The sequence below is a fragment of the Danio aesculapii genome, chromosome 24 (assembly GCF_903798145.1).
Source record: "Danio aesculapii chromosome 24, fDanAes4.1, whole genome shotgun sequence".
Classification (NCBI taxonomy): Eukaryota; Metazoa; Chordata; class Actinopteri; order Cypriniformes; family Danionidae; genus Danio; species Danio aesculapii.
Genome location: NC_079458.1, coordinates 462,230 through 476,849, shown reverse-complemented (window position 1 = coordinate 476,849; position 14,620 = coordinate 462,230). Strand labels below are relative to the sequence as shown.

Below are 14,620 nucleotides of genomic sequence, written 5' to 3'. Positions count from 1 at the left end.
GGGACGGATATTATGGAGACGCCATCCAAGAGAAGAACTGTCAGGGTGAGGATTAACCAAACACTTTACTTTACAAACACTGAGTGTTTCTTAAAGGGACAGTTCACACACAGATATGAGGAAAATAGCACTGAGTGTTTCTTAAAGGGACAGTTCACACACAGATATGGGGAAAATAGCATTGAGTGTTTCTTAAAGGGACAGTTCACACACAGATATGGGGAAAATAGCACTGAGTGTTTCTTAAAGGGACAGTTCACACACAGATATGAGGAAAATAGCACTGAGTGTTTCTTAAAGGGACAGTTCACACACAGATATGGGGAAAATAGCATTGAGTGTTTCTTAAAGGGACAGTTCACACACAGATATGGGGAAAAAAGCACTGAGTGTTTCTTAAAGGGACAGTTCACACACAGATATGGGGAAAATAGCATTGAGTGTTTCTTAAAGGGACAGTTCACACACAGATATGAGGAAAATAGCACTGAGTGTTTCTTAAAGGGACAGTTCACACACAGATATGAGGAAAATAGCACTGAGTGTTTCTTAAAGGGACAGTTCACACACAGATATGAGGAAAATAGCACTGAGTGTTTCTTAAAGGGACAGTTCACACACAGATATGTGGAAAATAGCACTGAGTGTTTCCTAAAGGGACAGTTCACACACAGATATGGGGAAAATAGCACTGAGTGTTTCTTAAAGGGACAGTTCACACACAGATATGTGGAAAATAGCACTGAGTGTTTCCTAAAGGGACAGTTCACACACAGATATGAGGAAAATAGCACTGAGTGTTTCTTAAAGGGACAGTTCACACACAGATATGAGGAAAATAGCACCGAGTGTTTCTTAAAGGGACAGTTCACACACAGATATGAGGAAAATAGCACCGAGTGTTTCTTAAAGGGACAGTTCATCCACAAATATGAAGAAAAGTTAACTGAATGTTTTTTAAAGGGACCTTTCATCTAAAATATGTAAAAAAAACACTTAATGTTTCTTAAAGGTACAGTTCACTCACAAATATGAATAAAAACTTCACTGAGTGTTTCTTAAAGGGACAGTTCACCTATAAAATATGAGGGAAGTAGCACTGAGTGTTTCTTAAAGGGACAGTTCACTTATAAAGTATGAAGAAAAAAGCATTGAGTGTTTCTTAAAGGGACAGTTCACTTATAAAGTATGAAGAAAATAGCACTGAGTGTTTCTTAAAGGGACAGTTCACCTATAAAATATGAAGAAAAAAGCATTGAGTGTTTCTTAAAGGGACAGTTCACCCACAAATATAAAGAAAAAAAACACAAAATGTTTCTAAAACAGATAGTTCACCTAAAGAAATTTAGAAAACAAACTTGGTACTTCTTAAAGTGACAGTTCACCCGAAATATGAAAAAGCACTTAGTGTTTCATAAGGGTTAATTCACGTATGAAATATGAAGAAAATAGCACTGAATGTGGCTTAAAGGGACAGCTCACACAGAAAAAAAACATTTAGTGTCTCATAAAGGGTCAGCTCGCCTGTAAAATATGAAGAAAACACCACTGAATGTTTCTTAAAGGGACAGTTCACACAAAAATATGAAAAAAGCACTTATAAGTTTATTGCATTATTTATATTTTGTTGTTATCTGAATTCTTTTATTTTATTGTCTCTCCTAAGTACATTTATTTTTTTATTTTTTATTTAAATGTTTTTATTCTTCAATGTGATGTGCAGCTCTAGTGACCTCTAGTGGATAACTGAGGCGCTGCTCATCTGTGCTGATTTAGTCCATCTGTAATTGTATTGTGTGTGTGTGTTTTCTGTTTGTAGCCTGCGGTTGTTATAGTAACGGCTCTCTGTCCACCATCTGTAACCTGATCACGGGTCAGTGTGAATGTAAACACAATGTGGTCGGAAAAGCCTGCGACCGCTGTCAGGTATGACAACTCGTGTGCTGTAAATAAAATATTAGTGTGTCATAATTCTCTTATTGTAGTCCCGCTTTAGAAAGTCTTACAGGTGTGTGTGTGTGTGTGTGTGTGTGTGTGTTTCAGGACGGTTATCATGGTATTAACAGTGGCGAAGGCTGCAGGCCGTGTGAATGTAACCAATCAGGTGCTCTGTCTGCGTCATGTGACGAGGAGGGGCGGTGCCAGTGTATCACTGGGGTAACGGGTGACAAATGTGACCGCTGTCACCGCGGATACTACAACTTCAAAGAGAACGGATGCACACGTAAGAACATCAAACAGACTTTATTCAGGTGTATTTATGTAATCTTCTGCTGAAATCCTGGAAAATGCTTCAGTTTTAATCTTCTGTTTTCAAGCACTTAGAGTTTGGATAAAGAGCTTAAAAGTGTAATCGTGTTGCTTTTGTGATCATTTATCTTACTAAATAGGTAGTAATAATTCAAAGTGCTGTATGTGAGTTTTTGACTCTTCTAAAGCATAAAAACAGCATCATATGTGTGCAGATATTTAGAAACATTCCCTAACTTCGTTGTAGAACACCCTCATCGTTTTAGAACACACGCTCATCTATCCCCGAGCTCAGGGTTCTCTCCCGGGACAGCATGCCAAACCTGCTATTATAGTCGAGCATTATCTAAGTGTGAACTCTTGAAACCTCTTTAAGATGATTAAATGTAGATGCTGAATCACTGATATGTGTTGGTTTGCTCTGAGTCTCAGTCTAGAGTTCAGTTTCAGACGGTTTATTTAATTCTCCAGATCTGAGCTGAACTATCTGCTGCTGCTTTCAGTATATGGTGATAACTGTGATGTTAAATGGCATTCAGACTCACATTATTAACACTGAATAAAGCACATGAGCTGTACCTGAGCTGATCAGTGTCAGTTTTCTGCTGTTCAGCTGAAATAGAAGCTGTTTCTGTAATATCAATTCGAGGTGTTGGTTAGGACAAAACTCCTTTGAGTATGAAAATATTCCTTGTACAGCGTGCTGTTGCTTTTATATATAACACGATTTAAATCAGCCTTTAGGCTTGATAGTCAGGAACACTCCTGTTGGTGTCGTCAATCTGGCAACCTGCGCTTGCATTTGTTTTGATCCAGGAATGCAATACCTAGTTCAACCACTGGGTGTCAAACTTACCTACTGCACCTTTAAATGAGTAATTAAATGAATGCAGTCTGTGCTTGAGAATGATTGAACTGTTTGTTTTTTATCTGCGACCTCTGAAATCAAAATAAATATTCATTTAGGATGAAAAATGACACATCTAGACAGGAAATGACTGCAAATTAGTGTTGGACTTGAGGCAAACATACCATCAAAATCTCTCCTCATAATACTATAGAATACAATAACACACAGCGTCTGAAATAATATGATGGCGTGTGTGAATGTGTCGTTTGAGAGCTGGAGAAGGCATCTGAAAAGAGTTATTAAGGTTTTAATTCTGCATGTATTTACCCATAAGTGTGTATTTTGAGCTGGTTTGTTGATCCTCCAGCATGTGACTGCGCACACACTCATGGGAACTGCAACGATCAGACAGGCGAGTGTATCTGTCCTCCACACACACACGGGCTGAAGTGTGAAGAGTGTGATGAAGGTCACTGGGGTCACGACGGCGTGTCCGGCTGTAAGGTAAAGCACTACAACGCTATGGGACACTGTGGTAAATACTGCAGTAATACCGTAGTAACACTAAGTTTAATTTATTTGTGTATCATGACTGATGTGTGTTAATGATGGTATGAAAAATGAAAGGAGATTATCTATGTCTGAAATGATGTATATGTGGGATCGTGTGCTCGTGTGTGTGTTTGATCATGCGTGTGATCATGTATGTGTGTCTGTGAGTGTGTGTATGCAATCATGTGTGTTTGATCATGTGTGTGATCATGTGTGTGTCATAGTGTGTGAGTGTGTTTGATCATATGTGTGTAATTGTGTGTGTGTCTGAGTGTTAAATCATGTGTGTGATCGTGTGTGTGATCATGTGTGTGTCTTAGTGTGTGAGTGTGTTTGATCATATTTGTGTGATTGTGTGTGTTTTTGATCATGTGTGTGTGTGATCATGTTTGTGTTTGATCTTGTGCATGTGATGTGTGTGTGTGTGTGTGTGTTATCTTGCATGTGTGTGATCGTGTGTGTAATTATGTGTGTGTTTCTGTGTGTTTAATCGTGTGTGTGTGTGTATTTTTGTGTTATCATGTGTGTGTTATCATGTGTGTGTGTGTGTGTGTGTGTGTCTGATCGTGTTTGTGATTTTGTGTGTGTTAACGTGGGTGTGTGTTTGATCATGTGACTGTGTGTGTTTGTGTTTGATCATATAAGTGTGATTGTGTGTGTCTGTCAGTGTTTGATCATGTGTGTGTGTGTATGTGTGTATGTGTGTGTGTGTGTGTGATTGTGTATCTGTGAGTGTTTGATTTTGCGTGTGTTATCATGTGTTTGATCATGTGTGTGTGTGTGTGTGCCCGCAGGTGTGTAACTGCAGTGCTGTAGGCTCCAGCTCGTCTCAGTGTGATCTGTCCTCGGGTCAGTGTGTGTGTGCGCTGCAGTTCTCCGGTCTCACATGCGACCGCTGCGCTTTGGGCTACAGAAACTTCCCACAATGCACTGCCTGCGACTGTAACCCAAACGGCACGCGTGCGCAGTTCTGTGACGCGGCGCTGGGAGTGTGTGGATGTGAGGATCACGGGCAGTGTTCCTGCAAGGTCAATACACTCATTACTCCCTATATTCCTCTATATTCTACAGGGTTTCTGCTGGTCTTAAAGGGACAGTTCACTTTCTTGCTCTGCTAAACATCATTTGGGGAATTTTTGAACTAGATTAAATATTGCACATAATTTTGCCCTCAACTCCATATCGCTGAAAAACTAAATATTACAGTGTCAAATGCAGTGTGTTATTGATGATTAATGCTGATGTTGCGCTGTGTGTGTCAGGATAATGTGGGTGGCAGAGGCTGTGACGAGTGTAAGAGCGGCTCCTTCGGGCTCTCGGCCTTCAATCCGGCCGGCTGCAGCCCCTGCTTCTGCTTCGGCCTTTCAGATGTGTGTGAGGAGCTGAGCGGATTGGTGCGCGCGCCGGTGAGTACAAACACACACACATTACTGCAGATTCACATAGGAGATTCTGTATGAATAAATTAGGGATGCACCGATCCCGATACTTGGATCGGATATCTGTTCGATACCGCATACTTTTGCTGAATCGGGTATCGGCCAGCTGGTACACGCCCACGTTCCTGTGACTCCGCCCCCTTGTCAAATCACGGCTAGAAAAACAAAAGCACAGAAATTTGAGGTGCAAAAACAAAAACAGCATCGCAAACTCACGCTTGACTGAATAGCAAATCAAAATGAGCATTACAATTGACTTGAGAGGTTTTGTGAAGGCAATACTGGAAAAATATATTTGGCAAATTTATGTATATATATATATATATATATATATATTTTTTTTTTTTGCACTACTTGATTTTTATTTGCAGTTTTTTTATTTTTGTTTGCAAAATTCATTTTATTTGCATATTTATTTGAGATTTGCATTCTTTAAAAATTTTTTTGCTCAATATTTCATTTTTTGTTTGCAAAACTTTCTTTTATGTTGCAAGCATATATGGCCCTGCATTGACTCCATAAGTATTGGGATCGGATCTGTATCGGTCGATTTTTTTGGTATCGTTTTCGAAAAATGGTATCGGTGCATCCCTGAAATAAATGTAAATAGATAATAAATAGGTGTCTATGGTGTAGTGGAAAGTGCACCGACACATGCACTCCGGTGTTTGCGGCGACCCAAGTTTGATTCCCACCTCGAGGTCCTATGCCGATCCTTCCCCTCTCTCTGCTCCCCACACTTTTCTGTCTATTCTCTCTACTGTCCTGTCAAAATAAAGGTGAAAACACCTAAAACATAATTATAAAAAAAAATGAATGCATATCTCAAAAGAGTAAAATGAAAAATAAATGCAGACAATAAGAATTTATTTTACTATATGCATGTGCATCTAAATATTTAAATGCTTATCTCAAAATAGTAACATTATAAATTAAATGCAAACAATAAGCATTTATAATATGCATAAAAAACAAGTTTATAAATGTAAATAAATACATTTCTCAAAATATTAAAATAAAAAATACATGCAAACCATAAGCGTTTATTTAGATATGCATAAACTACTATATATGTAAATACATATCTCAAAACAGTAACATTTTAAATGCAAACCATATGCAGTTATTAATAATATGCTTAAAATGAGTTTATAATTAAATGCATATCTCAAAAGTCAATTGAAAATAAAAAATTGCAAACAGTATGTAGAAGTAGACCAAGGTACCTCTTTATTTTTTATTATTATTATTAATCTTTTATTATTATTATTATTGTTGTTATTATTATAATTTTGTTTGGTGCATTTGATTGTGTTGAATCATTCATATGTATGCTGGAATGGTTTTGGGTTGTAAAATATGTATAAAGAGTTATTTTGAGGTTGTACGTTCAAATTGAATGATATTACAATGCAATTTAAGCTGATTTAGTTCTGTCTGATTTATTTTTGTCTTCAGCTCTATAAGGGGTTACTAGGGTTATTGCACTGCTAGTGTATCCCATGTAGCCCTGACTTATAAACATTGTTTTTAATTTTTACTTATAAATGTATAAGTTGGCACCCCTACCCAGTCAGATCGTTACACATGTAATATAATACTATTGTAATATCTATTGTAAACTACTGTAAAAGGGATGTTGCTGAATGAATTATGTGTGTATTTGACCAGTAATAATCATCTATTAATCGTGTGTGTGTGTGTGTGTGTGTGTTTGTGTGTGTGTGTGTGTGTGTGTGTGTGTGTGTGTTTGCGTTCAGATTGTTCTGGGTTCATCTCCGGCTCTGCTGCGTGTAGTGTCTCAGAGTGACCTGCAGGGGACGCTGGAGGGTGTTTATTACAGCGATGAGGAGATGCTGCTGGACGCGGATCAGCTCAACACACTCTCTGTCCTCACTGGACCGTATTACTGGAGACTACCACAGAAATACAACGGCAACAAGGTACAACATACAACCCACAGAAACACCAGGGTAACAACACCATAGATATACCATGGTATTACAGTTTGCAGAAACAGGAATGCCAGGGTAAAAAGCCAATAGTGTCTAGATGCAGACCTGGATTTGTAAGCTGAGGCTGCATATCTCAGACTTGCAATGTCAGACACAATACACTCAATGGAGCTGGTGACATCACTGAGGGACGGGGTTAAGGGGGTTGCACGCCAGAAGACATGAAGACACCTCTAGTTCGAAATAAGTCAGGAAAGTGGGTGAGTCCAGCTCTGTTTAGGTGGGAGTGTCCAGCAGCAAAAGAGGGAAGTGTTTTCATAAAAAGGGGAGTTTCATTATGTGTGGCAACCCAAACACAGACATAGAGATGGACATCGATTCAGAGAGCGTGTGAAAGTGGAGGATTTCTCTCCACCTGATTCCCCTCAGTCACATTATCTGGTTGATGACAGTGCAGGTCCACTGCCTTATCATTTTTAACCTTTCAACACAATCTCACCAGTGGATGCAGGAGAAAGTGAAGATGCTCCTGATGAGGCCAACATTGAAGTCTCGCAATGGTAGTTCTTATTCCAACAGTATTTTTTAAAATAAACAAATAACTAATAAATACACCATTGTGCCTCCACAAATACTGCACTGCACTGAAAAAGTGGACTCTAATCTTAACTGTCTTTGTTGTAATCTTAGCATGCTACATCTGTTTTGAAAACATCAGTCTGGCACCCCACCTCAGGTTCAGAGGATGGATGTAACTGTTACAAAAACACAGAACAAAGCATTTTCCAACAAAGCTCATTGTGAAAACGTAGCCCTGCAGACGTTTCTGGATACAGCGAATTACATAGTCGGAGGCACGTATGGCTGCATTTCATTTTTTTAAACGAACACTACGGGGTGGTGTGACGCCATTCCTTTTCGCGCTTACCGGCTGACCGATCGCTTACCTCTGTATGGACGGCATTCCCGGCTGCAACCAGTTTGTCCCGTTAGCACACCATGTACGTCGGCGGACTTGAGACGGAGAGAGGAGTTGACCACGAAAACGGGGTTCAAGTCTGGTGAAGAGAAGTTCCAGAAAGCAGGGAAGACAAAAAATCCAAAGAATCCAAAAAATAAGTGAATAGCAGGGTGAGGATGTGGTAAAATCTGAAAAAAAGTCAGACGAGGGCTTTTATTTTTCTGGATTGCTTTTGAAACGTGTTGGTTGGGTTTAGGGAAGATGGTGGCCGGGTCAATCGATAAAATTGGTTGGGTTTAGGGAAGGGGGAGGGTAGGTCAGCCGATCGTTCGCTCAGTCAGTCAGAAAGTCTGTCAAAAAGTGAGTCGACAGCGGCGTCTGGTGGGTTTATGCAAGAACAGCAGGCACGAATGGCACTCGCGAGGGAAATTTGAGATCTCAAAAAGCGTATTTTGTGGTCTCCAGAAACGTCTGTAGAGGTACGTTTTCAGAATGAGCCTGGGTTGGCATTTTCAGTCCATAATATTGTAGTAATATTACTGTAATCTACTCAGTAACTTCAGTCATTTCATGTCTTAAAGGGTCACGAAACACCAAGACACATGTTTTGAGCTGTTGACAGTCATATATGTGTCCCACGCTGCTATAAACACTATTAGGACACATATATCTCACTAACAAGTGAACTTTTTGCATTATTCTGAGCAAATTCCTTCTTCTTATTTGAAACTAATTTTTGAAGCTGTGTCACGTCGATCAGATACTTATGTGTATTCAGCGTGGAGACTGGATGTCTGTACCTGGGAGTCCATCATGACGTCTCTCAGTGTGCAGCATTAATTCATAAGAAAGACTTTATTAATTCAGACGGCAGAGAGACGCCACGTCGTGTTGCCAAAACAAGTGAAATAACAAGAATTTAGAGACACGGGTAATCAGTGTTGTGTTTATAAATGTGCTGTAATGAAGATGTTCTTGGGTTAAAATGTTCCTTACGAACGTATTTCTGTCGCGGGTCAGCAGAGCACTCTAATCCACACATGTGGGTCTACACGCCCACTGTGCTCTCATCACGGGGAAATGGAAACAAAACATGTATCGGCACATTTAAAAGGGAACAATGATGACCCGTGTGTCCGAACAATTCTTCTTCTTCCACTTGTTTTGATTACCTTTGGCAACACAACGTGGCGTCTCACTGAACACTGCAACAGGTAAAAACAGTCTTCAACGCTTTATCATGCATGTTCATTAAGTTGCACCTCATTTACAACAGAGCACGCTGAATTAGTTCATTATTATTATTACAATTAATGTCATCAAACCATCCAGACACTACAAAATGGACAGAATTTAATTAAAGATTACCAAAGCAAACCACTGATTTTGAGTGGATTAATTATACACCTTAAGAATAACAATGTGAGCTAGCAAAATACACCTGCTAAATTTAGATTTCAAGCCGACTACATAAAGAGTGTTTACAGAACCTGAAAGTGTTCGCTGTGAGTGTAACGTCTGCCTGGTGTTTGTTTCAGCTGCTGTCGTATGGAGGAAGACTCTCCTACACCCTCACCTTCTTCGCTCAGGATGGTGTGGGATTGGCCAATCAGGAGCCTCAGCTGCTGATGAGAGGAGGACACCTGCGCAAGATAGTCATCTACACTGATGCTAGCGCTCCTGCTAACGGCATCCGCAGCACACAGGAGCACGCTCTCACCGAGGTCAGTCACGGGTCCAAACAGCTCCTCAAATGTCTTAAGCCTGCTGTATTGTTCAGATTGACTCCCCTTTGGTGATGTTGGTGCTGTTTTTTCCCCCATTGACTTCCATTATAATCTCATTTACTGATTGCAAAGCCATGACAGCAGACAATCATGCGTCAGTATAACTTCATTCATTAATTTTTCTTCGGATTAGCCGCTTATTTATCAGGGGTCGCCACAGTGGAATGAACCACCAACTATTCCAGCATATGTTTTACACAGCGGATGCCCTTCCAGCTGCAACCCAGTACTGGAAAAGACCGATACACACTCATTCTCTCACACACACTCATACACTATGGTCAGTTTAGTTAATCAATTCCCCTATAGCGCATGCGTTTGGACTGTGGGAGAAACTGGAGCATCCAAACTCCACACAGAAACGCCAACTGACCCATCTGGGACTCGAACCAGCGACCTTCTTGCTGTGAGGAACCACCAAGCCACCATGTCGCCCTTAATATACAACTAAATATCGCCATGTTAGTTTCGTCCAGTATTGTGCGTAGTCTTTGTTATAAACCCAGCGCCGTCTCTCTCTGATGGTCATATCTGATCTGATCTGTGTGCAGCACAAGTGGAAATACTTCAACTCAGTGTCTGATGAAGCCGTGAGCCACGCTGACTTCATGTCTGTGCTGAGTAACCTGGAGTACGTCATCATTAAAGCCTCGTACGGCTCCGGACTGCAGCAGAGCAGGTCAGTTTTATGCTTATATAATGTGCTTAAATCATTCTCTGAGATCTACACTGAAGATATGTGGCTTGGGTAAGTGCAAAAATTCCCCTGAAATTATTTAATATGTTCATTTACAACCCTAGGATGAGATGCTTTAATTGACCTTATTTGGGTGGGTCATGAATATTAATGAGCTCTGCTGTGACGCTTACACAGTGTAATGTACTCTGAAATAAACATGTGCAAAATATTAATAATTCATTCATTCGTTTTCATTTCGGCTTAGTCCCTTGATTAATCAGGGGTCAACACAGTGGAATGAACCGCCAACTTATCCAGCATATATTTTATGCAGCAGATGTAGTCATGAGTAATTTCAAATTATTATGAGGTAGGCCATGTGACCAAAATATGACCCTATGACCATTTTTGAGTACATCTACACTCACCGGCCACTTTATTAGGTACACCTTACTAGTACTAGGTTGGACCCCTTTTGCCTTCAGAACCGCCTTAATCCTTGGTGTCAGAGATTCAAGAAGCTACTGGAAATATTCCTCAGAGATTTAGCTCCATATTGACATGATAGCATCACACAGTTGCTGCAGATTTGTCGGCTGCACATCCATGATGCCAATCTCTATTGGATTGAGCTCTGGTGACTGTGGAGGCCATTTGAGTACAGTGAACTCAGTGAAACAAACTGTAGGCCGCTCTAAGAATTAAAATAGATTTATTTCTTATTAAAGCTACCAAAAGTCCTTCAGTTGTGATTCTGTGCTGGTCGTTTGTTGTTTGTTTAATAATTATAAGCACAGGAATATTGACGCTGTCACTTTAAGAGCCGCACAGATCCAATATACTGTGACACATGCACTCTCATCTCTTTATGTACATTTACTACATTTACTGTGAATAATAAACTATTAACTTTGGGTGCAAATTAAGTCATGTTTTTGTGGTGATGTTGTTTCACATGGTTCATATTTTGCACTTATTGATTCATGTTTAGAGAAAATGGTGAACATCTATATTCCCTAATTTTCATGGTGCATTGTGGGACATTTCAGGGAGCGATTGCAAATCTAAAAATGTCAAATAAATATACCAATGTATAGAGATGCTCTAAAATTGTCAAACTCTCTGACTAGTACACTAGAGAGCTAATTGAGTGCAGTCGGATTGAAAGTATGATGTGTGTGTATGTGTGTGTGTGAGTGCAGGATCTCCAACATCTCCATGGAAACGGCACTGGAGGCAGATGAGCTTCCTGAAGGCGGGGCTGTGGCGCGGCTGGTGGAGATCTGTGAGTGTCCGCTGGGATACGCTGGACTGTCCTGCCAGGTCAGAAAAATAACACACATCATCAAAATCATTCATTCATTTTCTTTTCAGCTTTGTCCCTATATTAATCTTAGGTCCCCACCGTGGAATGAACCACCAACTTATCCAGCATATGTTTTACACAGCGGATGCTCTTTCAGCTGCAACCCAGTATTGGGAAACACCCATACACACACACACTCATACACTACGGCCAATTTAGTTGATCAATTCCCCTATAGCGCATGTGTTTGGACTGTGGGGGAAACCGGAGCACCCGGAGGAAACCCACACCAACACGGGGAGAACATGCAAACTCCACACAGAAACAGAGGCTGGAACCAGCGACCTACTTGCTGTGAGGCGACAGTGCTAACCACTTAGCCACCGTGACACCTACATGATTAAAATCAGCATTATTGGTCATCATGGCGTACATGCAGACTCATCACCTGCTCAAACTGCACCTGAAACTGGTGTAAACATACCCAGCAGAGAACGTCAACATGATGTCAGATTGATGTTGCACTCCGACATCGTGAGATGTTGCATTTTGTTTGCTTTATTATTATATTATATAATATATTAATATATTACATTATTACACATAATTATGTGATGTTTTTACCCATCATGCTTTGTGTTGCAGGAGTGTGCTCCAGGATATTACCGGCAGGCCGTATCTGAACTCAACATGAAGGGCAGAAATCGCCCGCTCATTCAGCCCTGTGTGCCCTGCAGATGCAGCAACCACAGCCAGTCATGTGACCTGCACACCGGCCAATGCCTGGTGAGAACACACACACACACACACACACACACACACACACACTTTGAAGTGCACCTATTATGCAAAACTCACTTTTATATGTGGTTTAAACCCAGTTGTGTGTAGGGTTGGGTACTGAAACCCGGTGCCATGTAACCGATATGCACCAGACCGAATCAGCATATGAATTTCGGTGCCTAATTCCGGTGACACTGGTGCTGCGACAAGAACGTAAAGCAGGTCGCACACCAGAAGCGCCGCTCGGCGTCGCGCAGTGTCGCGCCACACAGCGTCATACATTTTAGAATTCGCAAGTCGGCGGTTGTCCTCAAGACACTGTTCATATTTCTGCTGCGCCACCTGAATAGTTTCATTTTAAATAGCATGTGAATGTGCGCGTCTGGTGTGTGATACTATCAATAGTCATGTGTGTGCCGTGCCGCGGCTCTGAGCGGCGCATCTGGTGTGTGACGCACTTAAGAAGCATCAAAGGGGTGCATCAAAGGCACACATTAGTGCGTGTTGTGTCACACCATCTCTAAATATTTAAATCTAAACAGCTTTGAGGGATACCGACACCGTCAGCGATGTCAGGCGTTTGTTCTTGTTGCTTATAGAAGGTAAAGCGCGCAGTACGGTGCATGCGGTGAGCGACTCCCTTTATCAACACGCAAGATCGCGTTCATTTAATTTGCTTAAACTAAGCATTCTACAGTATGGCTGTATTTTACAAGCAAGGATTCTGACACACCAACATGCAGCAGATGCTTTATAAAAGTTCCAGGGGAAAACACGTCAAACTTATGAAATGTGAGGACTCATGAAATCAACTTAAAGCTGAGGAATGGACTGTCTTTGACAGCTTGTGACATCATCTGACACTTTCAGTGTGTACGTTTACATGGACACTAATGCTCTGATGTTAATATGATGAAGACTGTACTCTGATCAAGAGTCGACCATGTAAACAGTGATTTCTGATTATCTTAAAGGACCACAGACACAAACTGCAGAGGAAACATTTATAGGCTGGTGACGCCATGACGTTACTGGATCTGTGCTATTACATGTAACTGGGAATCATGAATGAAACATTAATAAAGCAGCTCATGTAAACACCTGAATCATATTACAGTCTTATTCAGATTAAGGCAAGTCATTAGATCACTGATGTCCATGTAAAAGTAGTCACAAGCCCCAAAACCCCTAGTGCTCAACATGAATTAATTGTGTTTTCTATAATCAGACTTGATGAATGAAACACTTTGATTGACATTCTCACTTTGTACAAGGAGGAAAGCCCCGCCCACTAGTGCCCATTTCTCCATCTAATTAGCATAAACAGCAGCCCTGAGTGAGAAGCAGCCGTCTGTCCATTAGCCATTAGAGTGTTTGAGCTGCTGAAGATAATGTCAGCATAGACTAAGAGGATTATAGATGTGGAGTTTTAGATGAACAGAGACAGGAGCAACATAGACTGACAAAAGCATGAACACACTCACACTGAAGCACACCTGACCAGCGCTGACAACACACACACGCTGCTGTTTTACATCTGTCACTATGATGATGCACAGGCATCTGAAGCCTGAAAGGGTCAGTTTCAGAGAGCTGGAGAACATTATTAAGAGAAAATCATCTGCTTATGATGCTGTATTGTGTGTGTGTGTGTGTTTAGGGCTGTCAGCACAACACCGCTGGAGAACACTGCCATGTTTGCGCCGCAGGGTATTACGGGAAGGTGAAGGGGTCAGTCAGTGATTGCTCTCTGTGTGCCTGCCCGCTACGGGGCCAAAGGTGAGCTCACATCACACTGTCACATTGCTTACCGGTGAATAACTCTGCTGTATCTGAAATTGATTTCAGTTTATTGTGCCTCTAGTAAATGTGTTCTGATGTGTGTGTGTGTGTGTGTGTGTGTGTGTGTGTGTGTGTGTGTGTGTGTGTGTGTGTGTGTGTGTTTGTGTGTTTAGTTTCAGCTCGACGTGTGTTTTAGAAGGTGCTGGAGACTTCCGCTGCGACCGCTGTGAAGAGGGTTATGAGGGACGATACTGTGAGAGGTCAGACACACACACA

The 14,620-nt window shown here is 41.0% G+C and overlaps 1 protein-coding gene across 1 annotated transcript in view; it reads left to right on the top strand.

Annotated features, from left to right (window-relative positions):
* lama1 (laminin, alpha 1) overlaps positions 1–14,620 on the top strand; it is a 96,319-nt gene that overhangs the window by 42,711 nt on the left and 38,988 nt on the right. Inside the window, 13 exon segments of the mRNA XM_056450898.1 lie at positions 1–45; positions 1,820–1,926; positions 2,044–2,224; positions 3,468–3,604; positions 4,447–4,680; positions 4,915–5,058; positions 6,852–7,034; positions 9,546–9,731; positions 10,346–10,473; positions 11,676–11,796; positions 12,425–12,565; positions 14,223–14,341; positions 14,518–14,604. The exon segment at positions 1–45 is cut by the window's left edge and continues 167 nt beyond it. Coding sequence (XP_056306873.1) covers positions 1–45; positions 1,820–1,926; positions 2,044–2,224; positions 3,468–3,604; positions 4,447–4,680; positions 4,915–5,058; positions 6,852–7,034; positions 9,546–9,731; positions 10,346–10,473; positions 11,676–11,796; positions 12,425–12,565; positions 14,223–14,341; positions 14,518–14,604 — 1,813 coding nt within the window.